Here is a 27,195-nt window from a genome sequence, read left to right as displayed (position 1 = left end):
TCTATAGGGGTGTGCTGAAAAACTCAGCTATTGCTCAAATGCTAAGCTGAAGGACAAATAGTGTTTAAACTTTTTTTTCAATAATAAACCTTGATTTTAAATGTAAGATCTATAATATTTTACTTCATTTGCACATATTTTTGATGTGTTTTGTTAAACATATTTTAAAGCAACAATAGTACACCCTGCGCTGTCCATTCAAAGTATAGGATAAGCTAAAAGAAATGACAGTCACGTTAAGATTCTCTGGCAAACCCTTTTTTACCACCACCTTGTCATACCAGAATGCGCAGTATTCTTATCACAAGGCCGTGCGCTCCCCTTGTACCTCCCAAACATTTGTGGCTAGGAATTAGGGACTCATGAAACTCATCGCTAAATTATGCTGCAGTCCTTTAGTTTAGAAATCTGAGATAAAGAGTTCATCCCTAATGCAGAATTCTCCATTAAATTACGTTTGAAAGTTTGTAATCCCTCTGGACTTTAATTTTGCAGTCATTTCATATGTAAAATGATGTATGAATAACTAACCAAGATCTATTTAAATCTGCATTTCATTGCCAGAATATTAAAAATGTCATGGAGACAGCTATTTTATGAGAAGAAATGCATTGAAAAATATTGCTAATAGAGTTCAAGTACTTGGGATTAATTATTTTGTCAGAATGACACTTCAATTGCTTTTAGATTTTAAGAAAGATTCATTTTTGAATAATAAGTCTGGGAAGTGAATGATACAAGTGTTAAAGGGACATAATACTCATATGCTAAATCACTTGAAACTGATGCAGTATAACTGTAAAAAGCTGACAGGAAAATATCACCTGAGCATCTCTATGTAAAAAAGGAAGATATTTTACCTCACAAATTCCTCAGCTCAGCAGAGTAAGTTCTGTGTAAAAGTTATACTCAACTGCTCCCAGCTGTAGGTAAAAAAATTAAAAAAAATGAAGAAATGAACAGCAGCCAATCAGCATCAGCAGTGCTGAGGTCATGAACTCTTACTGTGATCTCATGAGATTTGACTTAACTCTCATGAGATTTCATAGTAAGCTTCCTTTACCTGATTGGTGAAATAATATGAGAGTTCACGAAGCTCATCCTTTCAGTTGTCCCGGGACAGACATACTAATATGCTGCTTAGAAATCCTTTACAATGAGAGGTGGCTACTGAGGAACTTTGAGGTAAAATATCTTTCTTTTTTACATAGAGATGTTCAGGTGATATTTTCTAGTCAGCTTTTTACAGCTATGCTGCATCACTTTCAAGTGTTTAAACATTTGGGTATTATGGCCCTTTAAACTCAACAACAGAAATAGTATTTTTCTTCTTTGTTCATTCTCCAGAAGATATTACATATGTAACATAGATGTTATTTTTTTTAAATGTAGTTTGAAAAATGGATTTTTATCAAACTAATTTTTCAGTAAAATAGCAGTTCTTTGATAGTCTTATGACAACCTGCCCTTGTCTGCCAATGGGTGCTGTTCGCTTTGTTCCTATCAGCCAATAAGACATATTCAAATAGTATTACTGGAAAACAGAACAGCTTGACAGTTTTGCTTCATTTCAAATATTTCAGTCACAAAATAAACACACAGAAACATAAATCTAATCTTGTGTGCAAACTAGTTGTTGACGGATTTATATGAAAATGAAAGTTGTAAGAGAAGTTAAATGCTAGTTGCTTCCAGAACACTCTGGTGAGTTCATCTTAGTTTTAAATAAAGAACTTAGTTTTAAATAAAGAAATATACATTATACATTTTCTAACTTCCCATTGCATTAGGGATAAAGGATAATTTATGTGGGATAATGTTTCCCTTTAATGCATATAACATATTTTATAATCAAAATGGTTTAATAGTAGACTTGAAGAACAAAGGGTAACTGGTAAATGTTGTTTGTCTCTCATGTAGCCTCTCAAAATCTTCACCTACTGTGCATGTTGCTTAAAGGGATATAAAACAGCACTAAGCAGTAGGTTATATTGAATATAAATCATTGCAACATATATTATTCATAATTGTAAGAGGATTTGACCTTTTATTTTTTAAACTTAATTTGTGCAGGGTCCATTACTTCCTGTCACAGCCCCACAAGGGGGCTGGGTTCTCTATAGGAAGATATACAGGAAGTCAGTTTCTTGCCGATGCTTAGAAGAGGCATAACGCAACTTAAATTTGTTTTTAGAATATTCATTGCCCGTGCTGTTTGGTATTCATTTAAACTAGACGGATATTGAATATTCGTTAAACGAATGTAAATGTTCCTTTGCTACAGGTGAAAAAGTTCACCTGTAGCGTTAAATACCTTTAACACGCTGAAGAGTAGCGCTAATCGCGATCCTTTTTCACAGAGCCCCAGGGTGCGCTAAAAGGAAGCTTAGCGCGGCGGATCCCAGGGCCTGCTCTAAAATACCTTCACCAATGATCATATGTGGAGGAACAAATTTTGACTTGTTACTGAATAGACAAGGTTGACCACCGCCATCTTTTTAGCAAAACTTTCATTGCTTTCAGGTATCTTATCACGACCACAGTTAAGGTCTTTTTATGAACAACCCTATCATAAATGGAGTAATATGAAATTCTACTTACAATTCTGCTTTGAATGTATGATGTAGAAAGCATTTTTTTTATGCCTTGTTCTGTTATTATTCCAATCCAGTTCATTGCTGCCCAGTACCAGAGATATCCATGTCCGCCGTGCCAGAAGCACACAAATGTGAATGTTAAAGCTGTGGAAAAAAGCATTCCCCATAATCCACGCTGTGATCCTCCCAAAGGTATGTAAATGTATCTGCAGAAAACAAAACATCACATATTACTCTTTCATTATCACTTCCTATCTTTATGGCAAATATATGTAATATGCCACAGAAACAGTGCAGAATATGTGGAAATAAAAGGTGAATGTGTATGATGTGGGTAAAGGACATAGTTCCTGCTGTAGAGGGCAATCAGGGACCTTGGTGTTAAACAAATAAGTTGTTTTAGGACTGTGCCAAACAAACTCCTCTGATCTAGAATATCAAAATACATATTTAATGTTAAAGGAGCAAAGTACTGTCATTTTTTCTCTCATTTTATTTGTGTTTTAAATTGTTTACAAATAGCTAATGTACCTTTATTTTGGCATTTGAAATAGCTGCTTTTGTCTGTGGTATTGCCACCCAGGCTGTAAATGTCAATGTTTAAGTAATGGCTATAGAAAAGTTAGGTAAACACAGCCAGCAGATGAAATTACACCCCCAGGGGGGTTTGAGAAATAAGTGATACATTAATAATTTTAAGGCATGTGCATTCGGTTTTGTCATAGATGCAGATTTGCGAAGAAACGGATATTCTTTTCATTTCCACAAAACGAATATCCCAACTAATACAAACCTAAATTTAAAGAAAACAAACAAAATACAGATAAAATTTGTCAGTATTGATTTTTTCCCGTTAAATACTTACCTTTAGCACGCTGGAGAGTTGCGCTAACTAGGTCCTCTTCTTCACAGAGCCCCAGCCGCGCTAATAGGAGGCTTAGCGTGGTAGCTCCCAAGGACAGCGCTAAAGGCAAGGTCTCCAGAGAGCTAAAGGGAAGTATAAAACTACAGGTGAACTTTTTCACCTGTGGCTTAGGAACATTTGCATTTGTTTAATTAAAATGAATGTAAAGTTCTATGAATATTCAGAACATGGAAGTCCCAGAGAAATGAGAGATGCCTTCCATAGAAAGTATTAAAGCTCTCTAAGATAAAAAAAAATAATGTGGGAGAGAGAATGTATCTGGAGAACACCTGGAATGTTTTCACAACAATTTAACTTGCATTCGACTTTATTTTAGTATATTTTACTTTAATGTTAGTCAAAATAAGTGTATTGTGAATTTTGAGCAAACTTCACCTGCATATAGGTGGTGTAAAAAATCGATGAGACCAGCTTGTTTAAAATGCCTACAGAATTTCACAATACTTGTGAGTGAGCTACAGACATACCACGGGAACTCCCCTGTTAAGCAAAGAGGACTGCAATGTAATTTGTAAAAGATACACAGGAATATACAAAGTATATCAAAACATAATCAGAATTTGTAAAAATCACTGCTAGATCTAAATGTATTAAAATATAAAAGAGAAAGTTTAAAGCTTAAATACAATAATACTGAAAGGACCCAGTCTGAAATGTATAGTAATATAAAATATAAATAAAGTATAAGTTTAAACTCTCATATTATGCATTGCTATATTGCACTGGGCTTGTCTCTCTTTCACATACATAAATGAGAGAGATATTGCAGTACTGGAGATTTCTTCCATTTTTCCTATGATCATTCAGTGAGTTCAGTCCCAGTGAAGTATGAACTACAATTGCTCTCCACCTGGAGAATCCTTTGAATATCAGGGACAAAGTACTGGACTTTGGTATACAGACAAAGATAAGTTAAGGAAGCAATAATATAAGAAGGTCTGATTACCCTGCAAGCTCAATCCATTTTAACGGGTTGTGGTTTAAAGAAGAAAACCAACTATTTCATATAAAATGATAAACCCAAATGAGCAATTTCTCGTACCTTTTATACTCTTGGTATAAAAAGTAATTGGGAACACATTAAGAGAAAAACAAATTTACAGTACACTGTCCCTTTAACAACAGATATGCCAGCAAATTTCCAACATGAATCAGGGACTGTCTTAACCGGTCCAAAGGATTCCCAGCCTTTTCCAAAGCATGCCCAGTACATCCACAGTCAATTAGTTATCATAATTTGGTGAAGTTGTGCAGAACTGAGAATATCCCTGTGAAAAAAACCTTGACAAATCTTTGAATTTACAAATTTCTTTACTGTCCCTTTAGCTAGATATTTCTGTTATACAGTATATGTCATTCAAAAGGTTTTACTAGTTCAAACAACAATTTTTCTTAAGGGTTTCAATGGCTAATGAAAAAAGCAAAAAGCTGCCTGAGCTTGCATACAGTGTATACATATGCCAGTTCAAACTAGAAAGGGGAAAGGTATGAGAAGATATAAAATATAAGATAAAACATACAAGGTGCTCCATTTATGAAGCTACAAAGGCTGCTTTGGAGCCGCAGTGAGCCTAAAACACTAGTAAGTGAACGTCTCCGCCACCTAAAGTGTGGAGAGTTTCAATCATCAAGATCCAATCTGGATGACTGACAACTGTGCGCGATCAGGCGGCTTGCGCAATGTTAAATGCGATTAACGAATGCTGCCTGTTCAAAACGAGGCTGGTTAGACAAAGTTCATGACAGCAAACCTCATCTGCTCTGTACTTGATAAATGGAGGTCAAAGTGTTTTTTTTTTATTTATTTTTTTAAATGACAGACATGCATCATTCATATTAAAATCTCTCTCTTCAATCTTAGTTATTGTTCATTTTGTTAGCTAAAATCAATGTCACCAAGCTCATAACTGGTATTAGGCTGGGTAAAACATTCAGGAATAAAAGTGTTGCACTCTTCAAGATAACATATCCAGTAGTAACAAACAAAATCGAGAAGAAAGGAAAAAAAATAATTTGAGTGATTATTTTCAAATAACACTGTGCCCCACTGACTCTGTGAAATTAAATGTTTTGGGAAATTAGGTATTCAGCAACTGTAAATTATTTGTTTTCTCTTGTGCATTGATACTTTTATTCTTTGTATTTGGTTTGTAAAAAGCATCTGTGCTTTCACTATATTAAATGGTGTTGACAAAGCACAAATTTAGATTTAATAACATTTTCTCCATATATAAAAAACTAATTTTCTATATAAACTAAAATTTGATTATAATCTAATATTATTTTGAGACATTACATTTAGCATAAGTGTGTGTATAATATAATATGGCCCTGACTAATACCATATTTAATCATTGCTTTTTTTAGTTTTTGTTTTTTATATATAATTAACACAATTGACTAAAATATGTCAGATTAGTTATCACTACAAAATTAGAAAATGTGAAGCCAACCTATTAAATAAGTTTTAAGAAGTCTGGGAAAAATAAAAATGGTGTATTTTTGTGACTCCAAAGACCTATGAGAATATTTGTAATCCCTTTAGAAACAATGGCTGAATTTAAACCTTATTTGTTAATATTATAGTTGGCCTCACTCATGAGATCACATATGTTTGATGTTAGAACTGATGACATTTATGAAGTCATGACATTATCTACATCATCATAAACAGTATTAAACATTAACGGCCAGATTACTAGTGGAGTTCAAAAACATTTGCATGCGAGCGATATCTGGTTTTTGCGTCCTTTTGCTCAGGTTCAATTGTGCAGGTATTACAAGTTGAAAGTAAACGCGATCACTTGAGCACAATTGAAGTTAATGCTCGTCGGGTTAGCTTGTCCTCAGAGCTGTGGTTAACTGTCTCACAAAACAAAAAAGTGTCACAAAACACATCAAAAATACATTACAAAGTACAGTTACACCATCTAATAAAAAATATTTAAAAAAAATGCATAAAAAAGTTATAAGGGCTCAAAGATATGAGCTCTTAGGTACTAGGAAAAAAAAAGGCAGGCAAAATGTTTTAACAGAGATACATACATATACATGTCTAAAGATGGATATGTGTATGTATATATATATATATATATATATATATATATATATATATATATATATACAGTATATATATATATATACATATATATATACATGTGTACATATGTATGTATGTGTATATATGTATTTACAGATGTGCATTGGAGCCCTTTGCAGTTAAGTAAATGAAAACATGTAAAAGCATTTTTATGCAATATTCATTTTTAATAAAGTGTGCATTTAATGTAAATATTTCACATTCCAATGTTCTGCACATAAGGAAATATGTTCTTTGTATTTTTAAATAGCTATTCCTACATATATCTGTATATACCTATACCTATACCTAGTCATCTATTTATATAGGTTGTGACCTGGGATCTTGGAAACACACAGTCTTCAAAGCTGGAAACACCACACAAGGTTGTAGCTTTATAAAATACAGTCTGTTTATTATCAGGTCTGGCAAAAACAGGCAAAATAAACATAAACAAAACAAAAGAGGCTTGCTCCACTGAGCACTTACTAACAAGTACAACTGTCTGCACTAAGTAGCTTTTCACAAAAGTAATATTGCACAGACCTTTCAAACTTTGTCCTTTAGAGATAATTCCTCTCAGTCTCTCAGGAGAGTGTTTGCAGTTTTCCTTTACTGCTGGCAAAAATCTACCTCTCAAACCCTGACTGGGGATTTTATTAGCACCTGCTGTCAATTACCATATGCAGGTGAGTAGCTAGCTGAGTCAGACAGAATTCCTGGACTGGACTTTTTGACATAATGTGCTACCTGCAAACTGCGGGGTGGAGCACTGCAGCACTTTTGAGGGAATATAGACACCTTCCATTACTATGCCTTGGGTTCTGTCACACATCCTCCCCGCCAGCTCAGACCTAGTGGGGTGAGCGACCATGGCCAAAAGCGTATGCATACGTGAAAGGCCATCAGCATTACCCTGTTTACTTCCTGCCCTGTGTTCTACTGAGAAGAGATAGGGTTGCAAACTAAGGAACCAGCGTGTAACTCTACTATTATTATCCTTATTTTGACTCATCCATTTGAGAGGTGCATGATCAGTAACTAGTCTAAATTTTCTGCCCAACAAATAATATTTGAGAGTTTCAACAGCCCATTTAATTGCTAGACACTCCTTTTCAACAATTGAATAGTTCTTTTCTCTAGGTTGAAGTTTACGACTCAGGTATAGTATTGGGTGCTCTTCACTTTGACTTTCCTGGGAAAGCACTGCTCCAAGCCCTACATCAGAGGCATCCGTCTGTAAAACAAACTCCTTTGAAAAATCAGGGGTGACTAACACTGGTTGTCTACAGATGGCTTCCTTGAGATTTTGAAATGCCTGATCAGCTTCAGAGGACCATTTCACTATTACTGGAGCTTTTGCTTTAGTGAGGTCAGTTAAAGGACCTGCTATAGTAGCAAAGTTGGAGATAAACCTTCTGTAGTAGCCAACAAGCCCAAGAAATGTTCTGACCTGTTTCTTCGTCATAGGTCATGGCCAATTCCTTATGGCTTCAACTTTAGCAAGTTGTGGCTTTACTATTCCTCTTCCAATGGAATAGCCAAGATACTTGGCCTCCTCCAAGCCAATGGTACATTTACTCGGATTTGCTGTCAGACCGGCATTTCTTATGGAATTAAGGACAGCTTGCACTTTTGGCAAGTGAGACTCCCAATCTTCGCTATGTATGACCACGTCATCTAAGTAAGCTGCAGCATAATGAGCATGTGGCCTTAAGATCCGGTCCATCATTCTTTGAAATGTTGCTGGAGCGCCATGTAGGCCAAAAGGTAACACCTTGTATTGGAAGAGCCCATCTGGAGTAGAGAAGGCAGTCTTTTCCTTTGCCCGTCCTGTAAGCGGCACTTGCCAATAACCCTTGGTCAAATCCAATGTGGTAAGGTACCTGGCTCTCCCGAGTCTCTCCACAAGTTCATCAACCCTTGGCATGGGGTATGCATCAAACTTGGATATTGCATTCAGCTTCCGGTAATCATTACAAAACCTGATTGTGCCATCAGGCTTTGGTACAAGCACAATTGGGCTACTCCAGTCACTTTGGGATTCTTCAATTACCCCAAGGTCCAGCATTTTCTTTACTTCCAATTTGATTGCTTCCCTCCGGGCTTCAGGTATTCTATATGGCTTTAGATTTATCCTTTTTCCCGGTTCAGTGACAATGTCATGCTCTATTATCGTAGTTCTTCCTGGGACTGAGGAGAAAACATCTTTATTTAATCTGATGAAGTCTGTTACCTCCCTCTTCTGGTGGATAGTCAGGGTTTCTGAGATATTGACTACGGGTTCATGCTCCTCCATTTTAGGGAGGTCTGCTGTTTTTATAGCCACAAGTGTTTCTCTTTCTTTCCACGGTTTAAGTAAATTCACATGGTAAATCTGTACCTCCTTTCGCCTCCCAGGCTGTCTTACTTTGTAATTTACTTCCCCCACTCTGTCAATGACTTCATATGGCCCATGCCATGTTGCCAAAAATTTGTTCTCTACAGTGGGAACCAGGACTAGTACTCTGTCTCCTGGATTAAACACACGAACCCTGGCATTTCTATTATAGCTCTTCTGCTGGTGCTGTTGGGCATTTTCCATGTGTTCTCTAACTATGGGCATAATGGCTGTCATCCGATCCTGCATCTGAGTTATATGTTCAATCACACTTCTGTGAGGGGTTGACTCCTGTTCCCAAGTCTCCTTAGCTATGTCTAGCAACCCTCTGGGGTGTCTTCCATACAAAAGTTCAAAGGGCGAAAAGCCAGTAGAAGCTTGAGGGACCTCTCGGATGGAAAACATTAAATAAGGCAAAAGGAAATCCCAGTTTTTTCCATCTTTATCAATTACTTTTTTGAGCATAGCCTTTAGTGTTTTATTAAATCGCTCTACCAGACCATCAGTTTGTGGGTGATATACAGATGTTTTCAGATGCTTTATATGAAGAAGATTACACAACTCCTTTGTAATTCTCGACATAAATGGAGTGCCTTGGTCTGTTAATATTTCTTTGGGAATCCCAACACGGCTGAACATTAACATTAACTCCTTAGCAATTGCTTTTGCTGAAGTAGTACGCATGGGTATTGCCTCAGGGTAACGTGTAGCATAGTCTACTATTACCAATATATACTGGTGCCCCCTTGCAGACTTTACAAGAGGACCCACAAAATCCATACCAATGCGTTCAAATGGGACCTCAATTATGGGTAAGGGCACCAAGGGGCTACGGTATGCTGTAAGAGGGGCAGTTAATTGGCATTCAGGACAAGAAGAACAATAATTTGTGATAGATGCCATTACACCTGGCCAATAAAACCTCCTAAGAATTCTCTCTCTGGTTTTTTCAATCCCCAAGTGCCCCCCAAGTATGTGGCTATGTGCCAGATTTAATACAGTGTGTTGATATGCCTGGGGTACTAACAGCTGTTTGACAGACTCCTTTTTCCCAACTCTGTACAATAAATCATTTTCCACTTCAAAGTATGGATAGGTGAGTGCTTTATCAGTATTAATGGGGGTGCCATTTCTTACGGAAATATAGTTTCTAGCCGCAGCTAAAGTTGGATCCTCCCATTGTTCAGCCCTAAAGTTACTTGGGCTAACCTCTAGGTCAGTTATTTCTACATCAGGTTCAGATATATTAGATTGACCTGTATTATTCTGTTCAGTATTACCTCCAACTAGGGTTTCCATAGGGGTTGAGTGTTTCCCTCTAGCAGGAGTTATTTTGTCTAAGTCATCCCCCAATAAATCAGAAAAGGGAAAGTCACAAACAGCGCCCTCTACTGAATCCGGTGAATTTTCCTCAGCAGCATCCCATAGATTCAAAAAATGGGGAAAATCTCTGCCTATTATCATTTTATGGACTAATTTATCCACTAAACCAACTCTATGATTTATAGGGCCATTTTGAGTTTCAATAAGTACTTTAGCAGTTGGATACTTGTGTATGTCCCCATGGACACAAGCAATATCTAGGTTCTGGTAATTATCAATAGGAGTATTTCTCAACAGACCCCTGTCTATGAGCGTAACCATGCTACCAGAGTCCAGCAAAGCTTTAATTTCATTTCCCTCCACCCTTACAGTGCACCAAGGGTGGCCATTTAAACAACCTTTTTTGCTAATTACATATACTGAGCGAGAGTACAATGAATAATTGCCTCTCATATTGCCAACATTACATTCCATAGCAACATCATTCTCAGGGCAGTCCTTTGCAAAATGTCCATACTCTTTACATTGAAAACATTTAATATTAGCATTAGACAACATCTTTGAGGCTATTGTGGACCCTTCCTGCCTCACAAAACTCTTGTCCCTTGCTGTAATGTCCCTTGGGTTGTAAAAACCCATCTGCTCCTCCCGATACCCCCTTTTCCCTGGAACAGTCTTACCCAATTTACTGGGACTCTGGATCTTCGGGGTTCTAGGTCTTTCCTGGTTGGGGATTTGTAGAAACTCTCCAGCAGTCAAATAGCGTTCCACCAGGGCAACTAGACCGTCAGCAGTTTTAGGTTCACTCTGGCTGACCCACCGCCGCAGGGAAACAGGCAATCCTCGCAGGAACCGGTCCATCACGAGCTGTTCCACAATGTGACTAGCTGAGTTGACCTCTGGCTGTAGCCATTTCCTGGCAAGATGTATCAAGTCAAACATCTGTGACCGCATGGCTTTGTCTTGACTGTAAGTCCAGGAGTGAAATCGCTGGGCCCTTACTGCTGTCGTTACTCCCAGGCGGGCCAAGATTTCTGTTTTTAGCTTTTTATAGTCACTGGCCTGCTCAGGCTCCAAATCATAATATGCCTTCTGAGGTTCTCCACTCAGAAATGGCGCAAGGAGACTTGCCCATTCAGACGCAGGCCACCCTTCTCTTTCGGCTGTCCTTTCAAAAGCCATCAGGTAAGCCTCCACATCATCTGTAGCCACCATCTTTTGCAAATAGTTACTCACTCTCAGAGTCTTAGAACTGTGTGGAATTTCTGCAGCACACCTGCCCAGTCTTTCAGATAGGCCTCTAATCTCCTGCTGCATGGTACGTGTGATATTCTGCTGTTCCTCTCTTTGTGTTAATACCAGTTTTTGTAGCACTGCAATATTTTCTTGCTGGCTGGCAGTAGCTTGCTGCTGTGTGGCAGTGGCCTGTTGCTGTGAGGCCGTAGCCTGTAGTAAAGCCTTTACAACTTCCTCCATTTTAAGTGTGGTATTGTTTCCTTAACAGACTATCAGTGTGTTCCCCGGCATCTCCACCATATGTGACCTGGGATCTTGGAAACACACAGTCCTCAAAGCTGGAAACACCACACAAGGTTGTAGCTTTATAAAATACAGTCTGTTTATTATCAGGTCTGGCAAAAACAGGCAAAATAAACATAAACAAAACAAAAGAGGCTTGCTCCACTGAGCACTTACTAACAAGTACAACTGTCTGCACTAAGTAGCTTTTCACAAAAGTAATATTGCACAGACCTTTCAAACTTTGTCCTTTAGAGATAATTCCTCTCAGTCTCTCAGGAGAGTGTTTGCAGTTTTCCTTTACTGCTGGCAAAAATCTACCTCTCAAACCCTGACTGGGGATTTTATTAGCACCTGCTGTCAATTACCATATGCAGGTGAGTAGCTAGCTGAGTCAGACAGAATTCCTGGACTGGACTTTTTGACATAATGTGCTACCTGCAAACTGCGGGGTGGAGCACTGCAGCACTTTTGAGGGAATATAGACACCTTCCATTACTATGCCTTGGGTTCTGTCACAAGGTATAGACATTTATTTATGAATAAATAGAACATGTTCATATTTTCATGTTGGGCTGGCATGGGAGAATAGGTTTTCGTGCGCATTATTATTGTAAGTTCGCTTTTAGCACGCGTTGGGTTAGTGCAAGAGCGATAACTTTTTACTTTCAACTCGTAATATCAGCGCAACCTGACAAGCGCAAAAAGTTTACTTTAATCGCAATTAGCGCTCTAGCGAAAGCGCTAAATAGCACTCCATTGGTAATCTGGCCCTATATGATTTATGATTTCATCATTGACACAAAACAACTACATCATACTTTTGTAAACATAATTTGAGGACAGAGATTATTAAAATATTTTTAATTTGTCATTAGTGCTTTATGTGGAACTGATGGCAATTAATAGTCGTTGACTAATACTAAATGAGTATATACCGATTCTGTAGATACAAAATATATTGAGCTGAAATATACTAAATCTGACTGAAACATTTTTAAATACTTAAACACATACTTAAAACATATACTTAAATAAAGCAAATTAGATAATAGAAGTAAGTTAGAAAGTTGTTTAAAATTATATGTTCTTTCTAAATCATAAAAGAAAAAATGTGGGTTACTTGTCCCTTCAAGTTGTGTGTAGAATAAGATATAAGTTTTCAAAAGAAACCCCCTCCCAGTACCACTAAGAATGAGGAAGTGTGATGTTATTCTACATGTTATCAGAAGTGTGGGAAAGGAATGAGGAGATTAGAAGTGGCAAACCAATCTTTTCATTATTACAGTTCACAAAGAGAAATGAGTCAAGAAATTTTCATTGGTTATTTTAATTGATTGGAAGAAGCCAGGTTACAAACGTGCTTAAAGGGACATGATACCCAAACATTGAAGAACATGAAAGTGATGCAGCATAGCTGTAAAAAGCTGACTAGATAAGGCACAGTCATGTTATTTTCCTATTCAGTAAGTTCTATGAAATCACAGCAAAGGCAAAGCATTATCTCAGCACTGCTGATTGGCTATTTATTTATTTATTTTTTAAACTTGCAACATGACAGCAGCTGAAGTATAACTGTTTACACATCCCTTACTCTGGTGAGCTGAAGAAATTGTGAGGTAAAATATCTTCCTTTTTTACATAGAGATGCTCAGGTGATATTTTCTTGTCAGCTTTTTAAAGTTATGCTGCATCACTTTCAAGTAATTTAGCATATGAGTATTATGTCCTTTTAAGAGCATTGCTAACTTGATCCCCAATACATATGAAGGTTTTGTTAATTAACCCCTTAATGACCACAGCACTTTTCCATTTTCTGTCCGTTTGGGACCAAGGCTATTTTTACATTTTTGCGGTCTTTGTGTTTAGCTGTAATTTCCCTCTTACTCATTTACTGTACCCACACATATTATATACCGTTTTTTTCGCCATTAAATGGACTTTCTAAAGATACCATTATTTTCATCATATCTTATAATTTACTATAAAAAAAATTATAAAATATGAGGAAAAAATGGAAAAAAACACACTTTTTCTAACTTTGACCCCCAAAATCTGTTACACATCTACAACCACCAAAAAACACCCATGCTAAATAGTTTCTAAATTTTGTCCAGAGTTTATAAATACCCAATGTTTACATGTTCTTTGCTTTTTTTGCAAGTTATAGGGCCATAAATATAAGTAGCACCTTGCTATTTCCAAACCACTTTTTTTCAAAATTAGCGCTAGTTACATTGGAACACTGATATCTTTCAGGAATCCCTGAATATCCCTTGACATGTATATATATTTTTTTAGAAGACATCCCAAAGTATTGATCTAGGCCCATTTTGGTATATTTCATGCCACCATTTCACCGCCAAATGCGATCAAATAAAAAAAAAAAGTAAAATTTTTCCAAATTTTAGGTTTCTCACTGAAATCATTAACAAACATTTTGTGCAATTATGGCACAAATGGTTGTAAATGCTTCTCTGGGATCCCCTTTGTTCAGAAATAGCAGACATATATCGCTTTGGCGTTGTTTTTAAGTAATTAGAAGTCCGCTAAATGCTGCTGCACACCACAAGTGTATTATGCTCAGCAGTGCAGGGGTTAATTAGGGAACTTGTAGGGAGCTTGTAGGGTTAATTTTAGCTTTAGTGTAGTGTAGTAGACAACCCCAAGTATTGATCTAGGCCCATTTTGGTATATTTCAGGCCACCATTTCACCGCCAAATACGATTAAATTAAAAAAAATAGTCAACTTTTTCACAAACTTTAGGTTTCTCACTGAAATTATTTAGAAACAACTTGTGCAATTATGGTACAAATGGTTGTAAATGATTCTCTGGGATCCCCTTTGTTCAGAAATAGCAGACATATATGGCTTTGGTGTTGCTTTTTGGTAATTAAAAGGCCGCTAAATGCCACAAAACGTGAATTATGCCCAGCAGTGAAGGGGTTAATTAGGTAGCTTGTAGGGAGCTTGCAGGGTTAATTTTAGCTTTAGTGTAGAGATCAGCTTCCCACCTGACACATCAGACCCCCTGATCCCTCCCATAGAGCTCTCTTCCCTCCCCCACCCCACAATTGTCCCTGCCATCTTAAGTACTGGCAGAAAGTCTGCCAGTACTAAAATAAAAGGTTTTTTTTTTTACTTTTTTTTTTAAAGCATATTTACATATGCTGCTATGTAGGATCCCCCCTTAGCCCCCAACCTCTCTGATCCCCCACCAAAACAGCTCTCTACCCCCCCCCCCCCACTGCCTTATTGGGGGCCATCTTGGGTACTGGCAGGTGTCTGCCAGTACCCAGTTTGCATATAAAAATGTTTTTTTTTAATTTATTTTAGTTTTTTCTGTAGTGTAGCTCCCCTCCCCCCAGATCAATCCCCCACCCCCTTCCATTACGTTTTTTTATTATTATTTTGTATTATTTTGTACAAAAATATTTTCAAGTTTCGGTAGTGTAAGCGGTTCCCACCCGCTCCCTCCCCGTGCACGCGCCCTCCCGCCGCCCCCTGTGCACGCGCGCCTGTGCGCGCCCCCGGCGATCCCGCCCCCGATCCCGCCCCCCTCTCTGACTAAGAAGCCATCGATGGCCGCCCACCCACCTCCCATTTACGCTCCCACCCACCAACGAATGCGGCCATCGATGTCCGGTGCAGAGAGGGCCACAGATTGGCTCTCTCTGCACCGGAGGGGCAAAAATTGTTATTGCAGGATGCCTCGATATCGAGGCATCCTGCAATAACCGGAAAGCAGCTGGAAGTGATCAGGATCGCTTCCAGCTGCTTTCCAAACCGAGGACGTGCAGGGTACGTTCTCAGGCATTAACTGCCTTTTTTCTGAGGACGTACCCTGCACGTCCTCGGTCGTTAAGGGGTTAAGCTCTACTCAATGGAAGCAGACATCTTAACAAAGCATCAGTCTTCTTAAGCACTGCACTGTGTACATTTTATTGCATATAATATCATCATTATCATAATAATAATACCATATAGAAAATTATTCATAATAGTTTCTAGCAATCTAAAGCATTTTTTCAATTTTAATCTCCTAAGGTATATTTAGCATGTAAAATCCGGGCTCTCTCCATTATATAATATTATTTGTAAATCTATGTAACAGCCATCAAGCACTCTCTATTTGTAATGAAAAGTATTAAGAAGGAAAAATTCAAATCAATATTAATCTTTCTCAGCTGTTCTGGATTCTGTTAGAGCTCTTCAAAAACACATTTTGTCTGTTATCCGACTGCTGTATGTGCAAATGCATACTAACGAAGACGCTAATGAAGCACACAATACAAGTAATTAGTTTTGTCACAGTTCCAAAGAGAATTCACATTGCCACAATATCTATTTCTTAGACAATTATGACACATTAATCTGCTTTCAAACATCAAAAACAGAACAGCTTGGGCATACTAACAAAGACATAGGGAAAATATTATTAAAATAAGAAAACACATAAGAAAACATTGGAGGGGATCAAGCAACACAGATCCCTTGAATATACCAAACATGTGTTTTCAACTATATTTAATAGATGAGTATTTTTTTTTTTTTTTTAAAGACAAGATCAAATAATAAAGAAATATTGGCAATTATTGATTTGTCTAAAATACTAACTGTTTAATTAGAACAAATAATACATCTCATTTTGATCTTTACATGTCGTGTTTTTTTTTAGAGTTTTCACCTAGTGCACAGAACACATTAGCTCCACTTGAATGTCTGCTCTGAAATCCTTGATTTGTTTTATGCTTGTGGTATTTGCCTTTTGCCACCAACAAAACTGTTGCTTATTAGCCAGTGAGTTTCTATCACTGGAGCTAGCTGTCCACTTCCTGTTAGTTTCAAAGTCAAAGTAAATAGGTTGACATATGGCAAGACGTACTTGGAAACCTGTCCGTCTTTGTGGTGAGTGGGCAGTAGAGACTGTACGTCTGCTGCCTGCACGTACTTTTGCACAAGACCCCCTGTTCTTGTGAAATTGGTTGCATGTCAGTCACTCCAATTGAACGGTCAACATGAGCAGGCCAGCCCACAAGAATTTCAAAGCAACTTAGTACATGGAGACAATGAGCTTTCTTGACACCAGAATATATTTTACACATTACATTTTTGGAAGATCAATAAAATTATTGAATTTTCCCCATTTCTTGAATGTCAGAAACACGATAAGCAATCCTTTCAAGCAACAAGGCAGAACATACAGTGATCTGAGATGTCATCGCAGAAAATGCAGAAGGTTTGCAGAAAGAACAGGACACAAACAGTAACTGTTAGCGATTTAACTTTTTAGCGCTGCTCCACATTAGGCTGTTCTCTTCAAACAGAGCTGTTCTCTGACTGCACTGTGTAAGTTTTCCTTATCACAGTTCCTCCAGAGCAACATGCTGTTTGAAGTGAACAGTCAAAAATGCAAGTAGCACTGCAAAGTAGTAGTGCATTAATTGACTGGCTCTCAGGGATTGTATCAAGCCTGTCCCTTAGCCTTTCACAGTCTGCAAAGCTGTTTTTTCTGAATGTAAAACGTTCATATGAGCAATGCACCTTTTTTAAGAGTATGTCTGCAGCTAATTTGCAATGCAATTTTCAACTACTGCACTAAATCATAAAACTTTAAATATTGCTTTATTCTCCAGTTAACTAACACATTACAATTGAACTGGTGCTTTAGTGTAACTGCCTAATTTAACCCCTTAATGACAACTGACGTACCAGGTACGTCATGCATTAACAAGCAGTTAATGACAATGGACGTACCTGGTACGTCAGTTGTCTAACAGAGTGCTGGAAGCGATCACAAAATGCTTCCAGCAGCTCTGAGGGTATTGCAGTGATGCCTCGATATGGAGGCATCCTGCAATACCATTTTACAAGCCCCCGATGCAGAGAGAGCCACTCTGTGGCCCTCTCTGCACCGGTAGCGATAGTGCCGGGTGTGAGGGTGCGCGTGCACGATGCGCGCGCGTGCACGATGCGCGCGCGTGCATGCTGTGCGCATGTGCACGTGAGCATGCATGTGCACGTGCACCCATTAGCCACACTGACACCAATGAATGAGGGCAGAAAGGGGGAAAAAAGGGATTTTTTAAAAAAAAATTATAAAAGGATCTGGGAGGGGGTGGGGTGGGGGTATTGTGGGGGGCTGCTACACTACAGAAATAGTTTTTTTAAGTAAAAATAAAATAAAAATACTTTTTGGGGGGTTTTTGGGGCCAAACTGGGTACTGGCAGAAAGCTGCCAGTACCCAAGATGGTGGTAATTAGGTAGGGGAGAGGGTTAGAGAGCTGGAGGGGGGATCAGGGAGGTTGGGGCTAAGGCAGGGGTCCATCACAGCTAAAATACTTTATTATTTTTATTTAAAAAAAAAAAAACCTCTTTTATTTAGTACTGGCAGACTTTCTGCCAGTAATTAAGATGGCGGGAACAATTGTGGGGTGGGAGAGGGAAGAGAGCTGTTTGGGAGGGATCAGGGGGTGGGATGTGTCAGGTGGGAGGCTGATCTCTAAAATTAACCCTGCAAGCTCCCTACAAGCTACATAATTTAACCCCTTCACTGCTGGGCATAATTAACGTGTGGTGCGCAGCAGCATTTAGCGGCCTTCTAATTACCAAAAAGCAACGCCAAAGCCATATAAGTCTGCTATTTCTGAACAAAGGGGATCCCAGAGAAGCACAACAATTTCTGCCATAATTGCACAAGCTGTTTGTAAATAATTTCAGTGAGAAACCTAAAATTGTGAAAAATGTTAAGTTTTTTTTTTTATTTGCTCGCATTTGGCGGTGAAATGGTGGCATAAAATATACCAAAATGGGCCTAGATCAATACTTGGGGTTGTCTACTACACTACACTAAAGCTAAAATTAACCCTACAAGCTCCCTACAAGCTCCCTAATTAACCCCTTCACTCCTGGGCATAAAACACGTGTGGGGCGCAGCGGCATTTAGCGGCCTTCTAATTACCAAAAAGCAACCCAAAAGCCATATAAGTCTGCTATTTCTGAAAAAAGGGGATCCCAGAGAAGCATTTACAACCATTTGTGCCATAATTGCAGAAGCTGTTTGTAAATAATTTCAGTGGGAAACCTAAAGTTTGTGACAAATTTTGTGAAAAAGTGAACTTTTTTTTTTTTTTATCGCATTTGGCGGTGAAATGGTGGCATGAAATATACCAAAATGGGCCTAGATCAATACTTTGGGTTGTCTTCTAAAAAAAAATATATACATGTCAAGGGATATTCAGGTATTCCTGACAGATATCAGGGTTCCAATGTAACTAGCGCTAATTTTGAAAAAAAGTGGTTTGGAAATAGCGAAGTGCTACTTGTATTTATTGCCCCATAAATTGCAAAAAAAGCAAAGAACATGTAAACATTGGGTATTTCTAAACTCAGGACAAAATTTAGAAACTATTTAGCATGGGTGTTTCTTGGTGATTGTAGATGTGTAACATATTTTGGGGGTCAAAGTTAGAAAAAGTGTGTTTTTTTCCATTTTTTCCTCATATTTCATTATTTTTTTTTCAGTAAATTATAAGACATGATGAAAATAATGGTATCTTTAGAAAGTCCATTTAATGGCGAGAAAAACGGTATATAATATGTGTGGGTACAGTAAATGAGTAAGAGGGAAATTACAGCTAAACACAAACACTGCAGAAATGTAAAAATAGCCATTGTCATTAAGGGTAAGAAAATTGAAAAATGGTCCGGTCATTAAGGGGTTAAAATTGAAATTTAAAAATGACCTGCAGAAAAATTTTAACTAAAAAAATCTCATCGCAGGAAGTGGAAAAAAAGTTCTGCCTCTTCAAGAACAACTGAATGTGACTAAAAAAATAAATGTTGATTTGATCATTCAGTAAAACCACTACTTTAAGTAGAGGAAAGGCTTCTCTGCAGGTGGTAAATTGCAAGTAAAAGGATTTTAATTAACATACAAATTATGAATAACCATGAGCAAATACATTGACAAGTAAAAAAAATGTTTTTGTGTGTGTGACAAAGTACCATTTAAAAGAAACATTTTGTCATTGCACATTTTTGTACAATTACATAAAAATAGTGAAAAATGTATTTTAACTAGACATAATACTGTCACACAAATGTCAATTAATTTATAATTTAAAAATGGAAGACTGCGATAGACCTTCTAAAAAAGGTGTAAACTGCCCCCTACCAGAAAAGAATCTGGATCAGGGCCGTATCTTCATGATGATTTGGAAGAGGAAGAGGGCTCATAGAATGATGGGTCTTGTTTCAACTGGATTAACCTTCCAGGAAGATCTGGAAGATTTAAGTCATTGTAAGGAGTAGAAAGAGTTTTTGTTCCTATATTGACAAAAAGAACGAAAAAGGACTATTTGTTTTATTTTGGCTGAGACATAGGAGACGGACAACCTTGAGCAATAAGTATGAAAGGGAAAACCTCCTTGTATAATATTAGTAAAAAATAATAATTAACTTCACTAAAATCTAGCCTGTATCACAAGATAGAAACCTAATATGTCCTAGGACATAAATGAAAATAAATCTGTGGCGCCTCTTTCGGCTAAATATACTCTCAGTAACAGGCTGATTTATACAATTCAAATGCAGATATCACCAATGTGAAAGATAGCTACTCTGTAGCATTTATAAGGAAACAGTATCCAATCGGCTAATATATATATAAAAATGCAGTTTTAAGGTTATATTGTTAAATCCACTTAGTGGCTAACTACACATCAATGTCAGGCTGCAAAGTGCTACTGATATAAAGGAAATAAATCTGAGGCGTCGCTTACGGCTAAATATTCTCTCAGTACCAGGCTAATTTATACAATTTAAATGCAGGTATTACCAATATGAAAAGTTGCTACTCTGTAGCATTTATAGGTAAACAATATCCAATTGCCGCTATCGGCTAGTATAACAATGCAGCTTTAAGGTTATTCCGTTAAAGCCACTTAAAGGGACAGTCAAGTCAAAAAAAAAAAAACGTTCATGACTTAAATAGGCCATGTAATTTTAAACAACTTTCCAATTTAATTTTATCACCAATTTTGCTTTGTACTCTTGGTATTCTTAGTTGAAAGCTAAACCTAGGAGGTTCATATGCTAATTTCTTAGACCTTGAAGACTGCCTCTAAGCTGAATGCATTTTGACCACTAGAGGGCATTAGTTCATGTGTTTCATATAGCTAACATTGAGCTCATGCACGTAAAGTTATCCTGGAGTGAGCACTGATTGGCTAAACTGCAAGTCTGTCAAAAGAACTGAAATAAGGGGGAAGTCTGAGGATTTATGTCTCCTCAATCTTTTACTTGTGTCCTCCGTCAGCAGGTCTTTTCTTCAACCTTTTCTACAGTTTGCCGCCTGTGTAGTGGATCGCGGTCAAACTATGGATGCCTCTAAGGGTCTAAAGCATAGTAACGCGCTTCGGCTACAAGTCTTTCTCAAACTCTGCTTACCAGTGTATCTGCAGCTGTCTTATACCCTCACATTAAAGGGACATATTAATAGGGAATTATTTGGTGAATAAAATATATATTAGTTCCATATTTGCTACGTTCTATTTTGGCAGCATAACTATACATACTATATGTATTATCTCCATACATTTAAATACGTTTTGATAGATTTTAAAGGGACAGTATACTCTGAATTTCAACCGACAAAATTACATGTGCAACATGTATTTCATCAAATTTTAAAATAACAGTTTTTATCTTATCTATTTTCTAGTCAAACTTGTATCACTTGTGTATTCACTTTCCGCCTCCATGACCGCCGCTTTTTTTTACTATATTTGAAGAATTACCATTCATCCTATAGTGTTGATACCGGTCGCGCTATGTACCTGCTATGCGGACGCGCGCACAATGACATCATCTGCTTCTGATTTCCGCTATTCCTAGTTCTGCGCATGCCCAAAATCATACGTTTGATGCTTCCAAGATTGCATATACTAGAGCACGCTCCAAATCTATTCATTGCGCAGTGGATTATATATATATATATATATATGTATTTTTAATTTTAAATATATATATATATATAAATAGAAATATAGATATATAATTATATATATTGATATCTATAAATATAAATATATATATATATATATTTATTGTTCTCTAAAAAAAAGTATTCACATTTGTTCCTCTATCTTTCTCATTCATCTACCTATTGCTAAAAATAATAGTACAAATCATGATATGTATATTAATTTATTTTTTAAAAGGTTATTTTGTCTCTCTTGATGTGTATATATAATATACACAACAGATCTATATTGAACATAATAGGTCTCTATTCCTCTCTCTATTGTACCAATTTTAGACCATATATCTATTTGATGTTATAGCTCTATTCGTTCTGTACCTACTTATATCTAACAATATGTCACTGTATACATTATTTTTCATTTTTATACCATCATGGCAAAGACAATATTAATTAAAGTGAATGTAAGCTCTGCATCATCTCTAAAGTTCTGCGTTATATTAATCTTAAAATAACTTGACTTTCATTCATCATTTTATTTATTTCATCGCAATTACCGTCATTTTCAATATTTTTATATCGCTCCCGTCGTTATAATCCTCCACCCGGCATTTGCTATCTCTCCTTGTCATTTATAGCCACGATCAGCATAACCAATCACGGCGCTAACCACAGGGGGACCCAACCCCTTTGTGTGTCGTCACTAGTCCGCATTGCACTTGCGTTACAACATGTTTCCTATAACTTCGTTCCCAATTCACGCATGCGCATTTGAATAATTCACGGAGTTCATTGATTCTTGAAATAATATACGGATTGGTAAGTTTAAAAAGGGCTCCGTATTCTACAATCACATACGATTACCAGTATAACTAAAAAGTATGAGCGAAAATGTAAGATATAAGACAGCGGAATCGTTGTTTGACGCATGCGCAGTGAGTAACTGAGACAGGAGCGAGCATTGCCACTAAGTAAACAGCGGGTGGGACCGCTGTATACGTAATATTGCATAGAAGGAGGAAGTGGAGCGTGGGAGGAGCAGGTATAGTGAAAATACGCTATTTACAAATGCTGATAAAAATTAAATTACACCTTTGATTAAAAAATAAAAGTGGCGGTATGATTAATATACTTATTCTCTATATATGTATAATTTCATAACAGTGAAAATTGACAATCACTTTAAATAGATATCTTATGAAATTGGTTTATAAATGAAGAACACATCGAATTGACAATTCTTTAATTGGCGCCACAATATTCAGAATCAATACAGAGATAATACATTCATTGTTTAAAAAATAAAATGACAATAAATAATTAATGTAAATACAAGATAATTGATTTTGTTTTAAAGGGACACTAAACCCAATTTTTTTCTTTCATGATTCAGATAGAGCATGCAATTTTAAGCAACTTTCTAATTTACTCCTATTATAATTTTTTCTTCTTCTCTTGCTATCTTTATTTGAAAGAGAAGGCATCTAAGTCTCTTTTTTTGGGTTTAGAACTCTGGACAGCACTTTTTTATTTGTGGATGAATTTATCCACCAATCAGCAAGGACAACCCAGGTTGTTCACCAAAAATAGGCTGGCATCTAAACTTACATTCTTGCATTTCAAATGAAGATACCAAGAGAATGAAGAAAATTTGATAATAGGAGTAAATTAGAAAGTTGCTTAAAATTGCATGCTCTATCTGAATCACGAAAGAAAAAAATTGGGTTCAGTGTCCCTTTACATAAAATGCACCGAAAATTAATCGATGTAAAACCAGTAGTGATTTACCTTTGCTAAGGGCGGAATATATTATCTATTTACGATGTACATATGCGACCTAGACGCATACGCAGTAGCATTATCTGAAGAAAAAAAAATGGTATACACAGGAGCGTGAGCGAGCTTTAGTGGGAGGATAAATGTGCGTCACATCATTTGCATGTGGGAAGTACAGAGTTGGTCTATACCGAATGAAGATGCCATGGAGGGGTTGGAGAACGGACATAGAGTAACGGTTAGGCTGCAAAACTTAGGATTTAATAAAACATGTTATAATTTTATTTTTGTCAAATTTAACAATGCGGTTAGATTGTAAGGATATAGAGGATGTTAGAGTTAGCTTTTACATCCTCTGAGTTTACTGACCCTTTAAGAAAATTTGGATAGCTTTGTTCACTTATAGTGGAGAGTTATATGCAGCTGCAGATTTCCAGTTTACTTATTCAGTACACTTACAGTATATACATTTAGACTAAAATATAAAAACTGGTTGTATAGGGGAATACTTAACAATTGGTTACCATATAATTTTAATATTCAGTAACTGTTTTTTTATAGATTAGTTTCTTATTTGTGAATTTCTATGAAATTAATAGTGTATTTTTTTATGTATTAATTCTTATGAAACATAGTTTGTTTCTTATTATATCCTATTTTAATAATAGGCTAAATATGATTCACTTATTCTGGAAAACTAGTCTAAAGGTGCCGTTCAATTATAGAAAAGAGACTTGTATTAAAAAATTATACATTTTTTCTATTTTTTCTCAAGGTGCTAAGTGCTCGTATAATAGTTCTTTGTGTCCGATCAAAAAGATTATTTAATTTGATATCCTTTAACGATATAATAGGTGTTTTATTAAAAAGTGGTTTCTGTAAACTAAAAATCTATTTTTACTCTTTTAGTTGTGCTACGTTTTTAATAAAACACCTATTATATCGGTAAAGGATATCAAATTAAATAATCTTTTTGATCAGACACAAAGAACTATTATACGAGCACTTAGCACCTTAAAAAGAAATAGAGAAAAAAAGAGAAAAAATATATAATTTTATATTATAAGTCACTTTTCCATAATTGAACGGCACCTTTAGAATAATTTTCCAGAATAAGTGAATCATATTTAGCTTATTATTAAAATAGGATATAATAAGAAACAAACTATGTTTTATAAGAATTAATACATCAAAAATAATACACTATTAAATTCATAGAAATTCACAAATAAAAAACTAATCGATAACAAACAGCTTAATGAATTATTAAAATGATATGGTAATCAATTGTTAAGTATTCCCCTATACAACCAGTTTTTATATTTTAGTCTAAATGTATATAAGTGTACTGAACTAGTCAAGTGTAAACAGAATATCTGCAGCTGAATATAACTCTCCACTATAAGTGAACAAAGCTATCCAAATTTTCTTAAAATCTATCAAAACGTATTTAAATGTATGGAGATAATACATATAGTATGCATAGTTATGCTACTAAAATGGAATGAAGCAAATATGGAACTAATATATATTGTATTCACCAAATAATTCCCTATTAATATGTCCCTTTAATGTGAGGGTATAAGACAGCTACAGATACACTGGTAAGCAGAGTTTGAGAAAGGCATGTAGCCGTAATACCTTACTCTGCTTTAGACCCTTAGAGGCATCCATAGTTTGACCAAGATCAACAACACAGGCAGCAAACTGTAAAAAAGTTTAAGAAAAGGTTGAAGAAAAGACCTGCTGATGGAGGACATAAATCCTCAGAAAGAACCAGCCATCATCAACTTATGGTGTAAGTAGTAAAAAGCACCTAATAGGAATAACACAGTCCCCATAGACCGCAACGTACTGTAAAGGCACTTTTTAATGCCGTTTTCTTTCTAACAACCCACACCCACTCACTTTAACCTCTTAAAACTCCTTTGTGCTTTTTTTTTATTAAAAACTACACTACCCTTAAATTTGGGGGCAATTGGGGCACATTTTGAAACTGAACCAGAGAACTGTTCTCTGGTAAATTTTCGAAGCGCTAATTGCTACCGTGAGCCCGTATTTAGGTGGCATATTTAGGTTTTGTGCTGCCGTAGGCACTCAAAGTTCTGCTGCCCCCACTCATCCTCCCCACGATTTAGGCCTTTTTTGGCGATATTTTTTTGGTTAGGGTGCAACATTACTTTTTTTTCCCCATGGCATTATTATAGTAAATGTTCATGTTCAAGTGCACGTGTGTATATGTGTTTGTATGTGTATTCAGTGTTTGTATATGGTGTGTGTGTGTGTGTGTGTTTATGGTGTGTGTGTGCAGTGCATTGTGCATGTATGTGTGTGTGTAGCGAGTGTGTATGCAGTGAGATTTAAAATGTGCTGCCCAAAAAAAATCTACCGCCCTAGGCAAGTGCCTTGTTTGCCTAGGCCAAAATACACACCTGCCAGACACTTATAATGGTTGGTTATTTATCATGCTCTCCATAAACAGGCGCATTTTTACTGGTGCGTCATACATTAGCTCTCCACTTGTAATCTAGCCCACAGTAATTTATCATCAATATAGAATTGGTTGGTGGTTATCTTTTCTTATATACTTTGCTTCCATGTAGAAAAACCTTGCAAAAACTTTTGTTTCTTGTGTGTTAATCAAATAAAAAAGTAGGAAAAGCATATGTGTTGTGTTATCCTTGATATAATATGAGTTCAAATACCTGCACATCAGGAACAGAACTGGACACTTGAGGTTAGTTTGAAGTTTTTGAATTGCAAAATCTATCAATTCAGAAACGGGATCATTGAGCCCATTATAAAAAAAAAAAATATCATTGGAAATAATATATTTAGGGCTAGATTACAAATGGAATGCAAAATATTGCTTTTGAGAAAGCGATATTTGGGCTTCATTGAGTAATACCAGTGCACACAAATGTTCACTGGTATTACAAGTTAGCCGCAATGCGAACTCGACCTTGGGTTCGCATTGCTGGAAAGCATTGCGCTGATAAGAGCGTGCTTCCATAGGCTCCAATAGGAGCCTCGTTCTCATGCCGTGAGACACACAATGAGAACGTAGCACAGCAAAGGGGGTAAGTCACACAAAGATGGCAGCAACTTGTAATATACACATATTAACACATAAATATATATGTATATAAGCATACACATATATATTTACTGGGAACACACGGTTCCTATAGATAGCCAATGTAAAGGCACTTTTCAGTGCCGTTTTTTTCTAAAACCCCACACCCGCCAACTTTAGCCCCCCAAATCTGCTTGGTGCAGTTATTTTATTAAAAAATAAAAATGGTCCAATTTTTATTTTTAATAGCATACACACCACCGTATTTTGGGAGCATTTAGGGCACATTTATAAAATTAACCAGAGATCTGATCTCCGGTTAATTTTATAAGAGCTAATTTTTGTAATGGCTGATTATTTATTCCGTGATAATTTAGAGCTCCACTTGTAATCTAGCCATTAATAAGCCAACACAGAACTCTATGGTACCAAAGAGATAGACTGACTTGGTAAGCCACAATTACATAATATGTATGCCTAAAACGTTCCACTCCCTCTTCTGTCTGTCTTGTGCAAATACTTTATTTTACTCTT

The 27,195-nt window shown here is 36.6% G+C and overlaps 1 protein-coding gene across 2 annotated transcripts in view; it reads right to left on the bottom strand.

Annotated features, from left to right (window-relative positions):
• HHAT (hedgehog acyltransferase) overlaps positions 1–27,195 on the bottom strand; it is a 1,153,474-nt gene that overhangs the window by 412,713 nt on the left and 713,566 nt on the right. For both annotated transcript variants that reach the window (XM_053712382.1, XM_053712383.1), the window contains one exon: positions 2,602–2,803. In XM_053712382.1, coding sequence (XP_053568357.1) covers positions 2,602–2,803 — 202 coding nt within the window. The remainder of the gene's footprint in view (positions 1–2,601; positions 2,804–27,195) is intronic.

The sequence above is a fragment of the Bombina bombina genome, chromosome 4, assembly GCF_027579735.1.
Source record: "Bombina bombina isolate aBomBom1 chromosome 4, aBomBom1.pri, whole genome shotgun sequence".
Lineage (NCBI taxonomy): Eukaryota > Metazoa > Chordata > Amphibia > Anura > Bombinatoridae > Bombina > Bombina bombina.
Note: the sequence above shows the minus strand (reverse complement) of the source record. Positions and strands in the feature narration are given on the sequence as shown.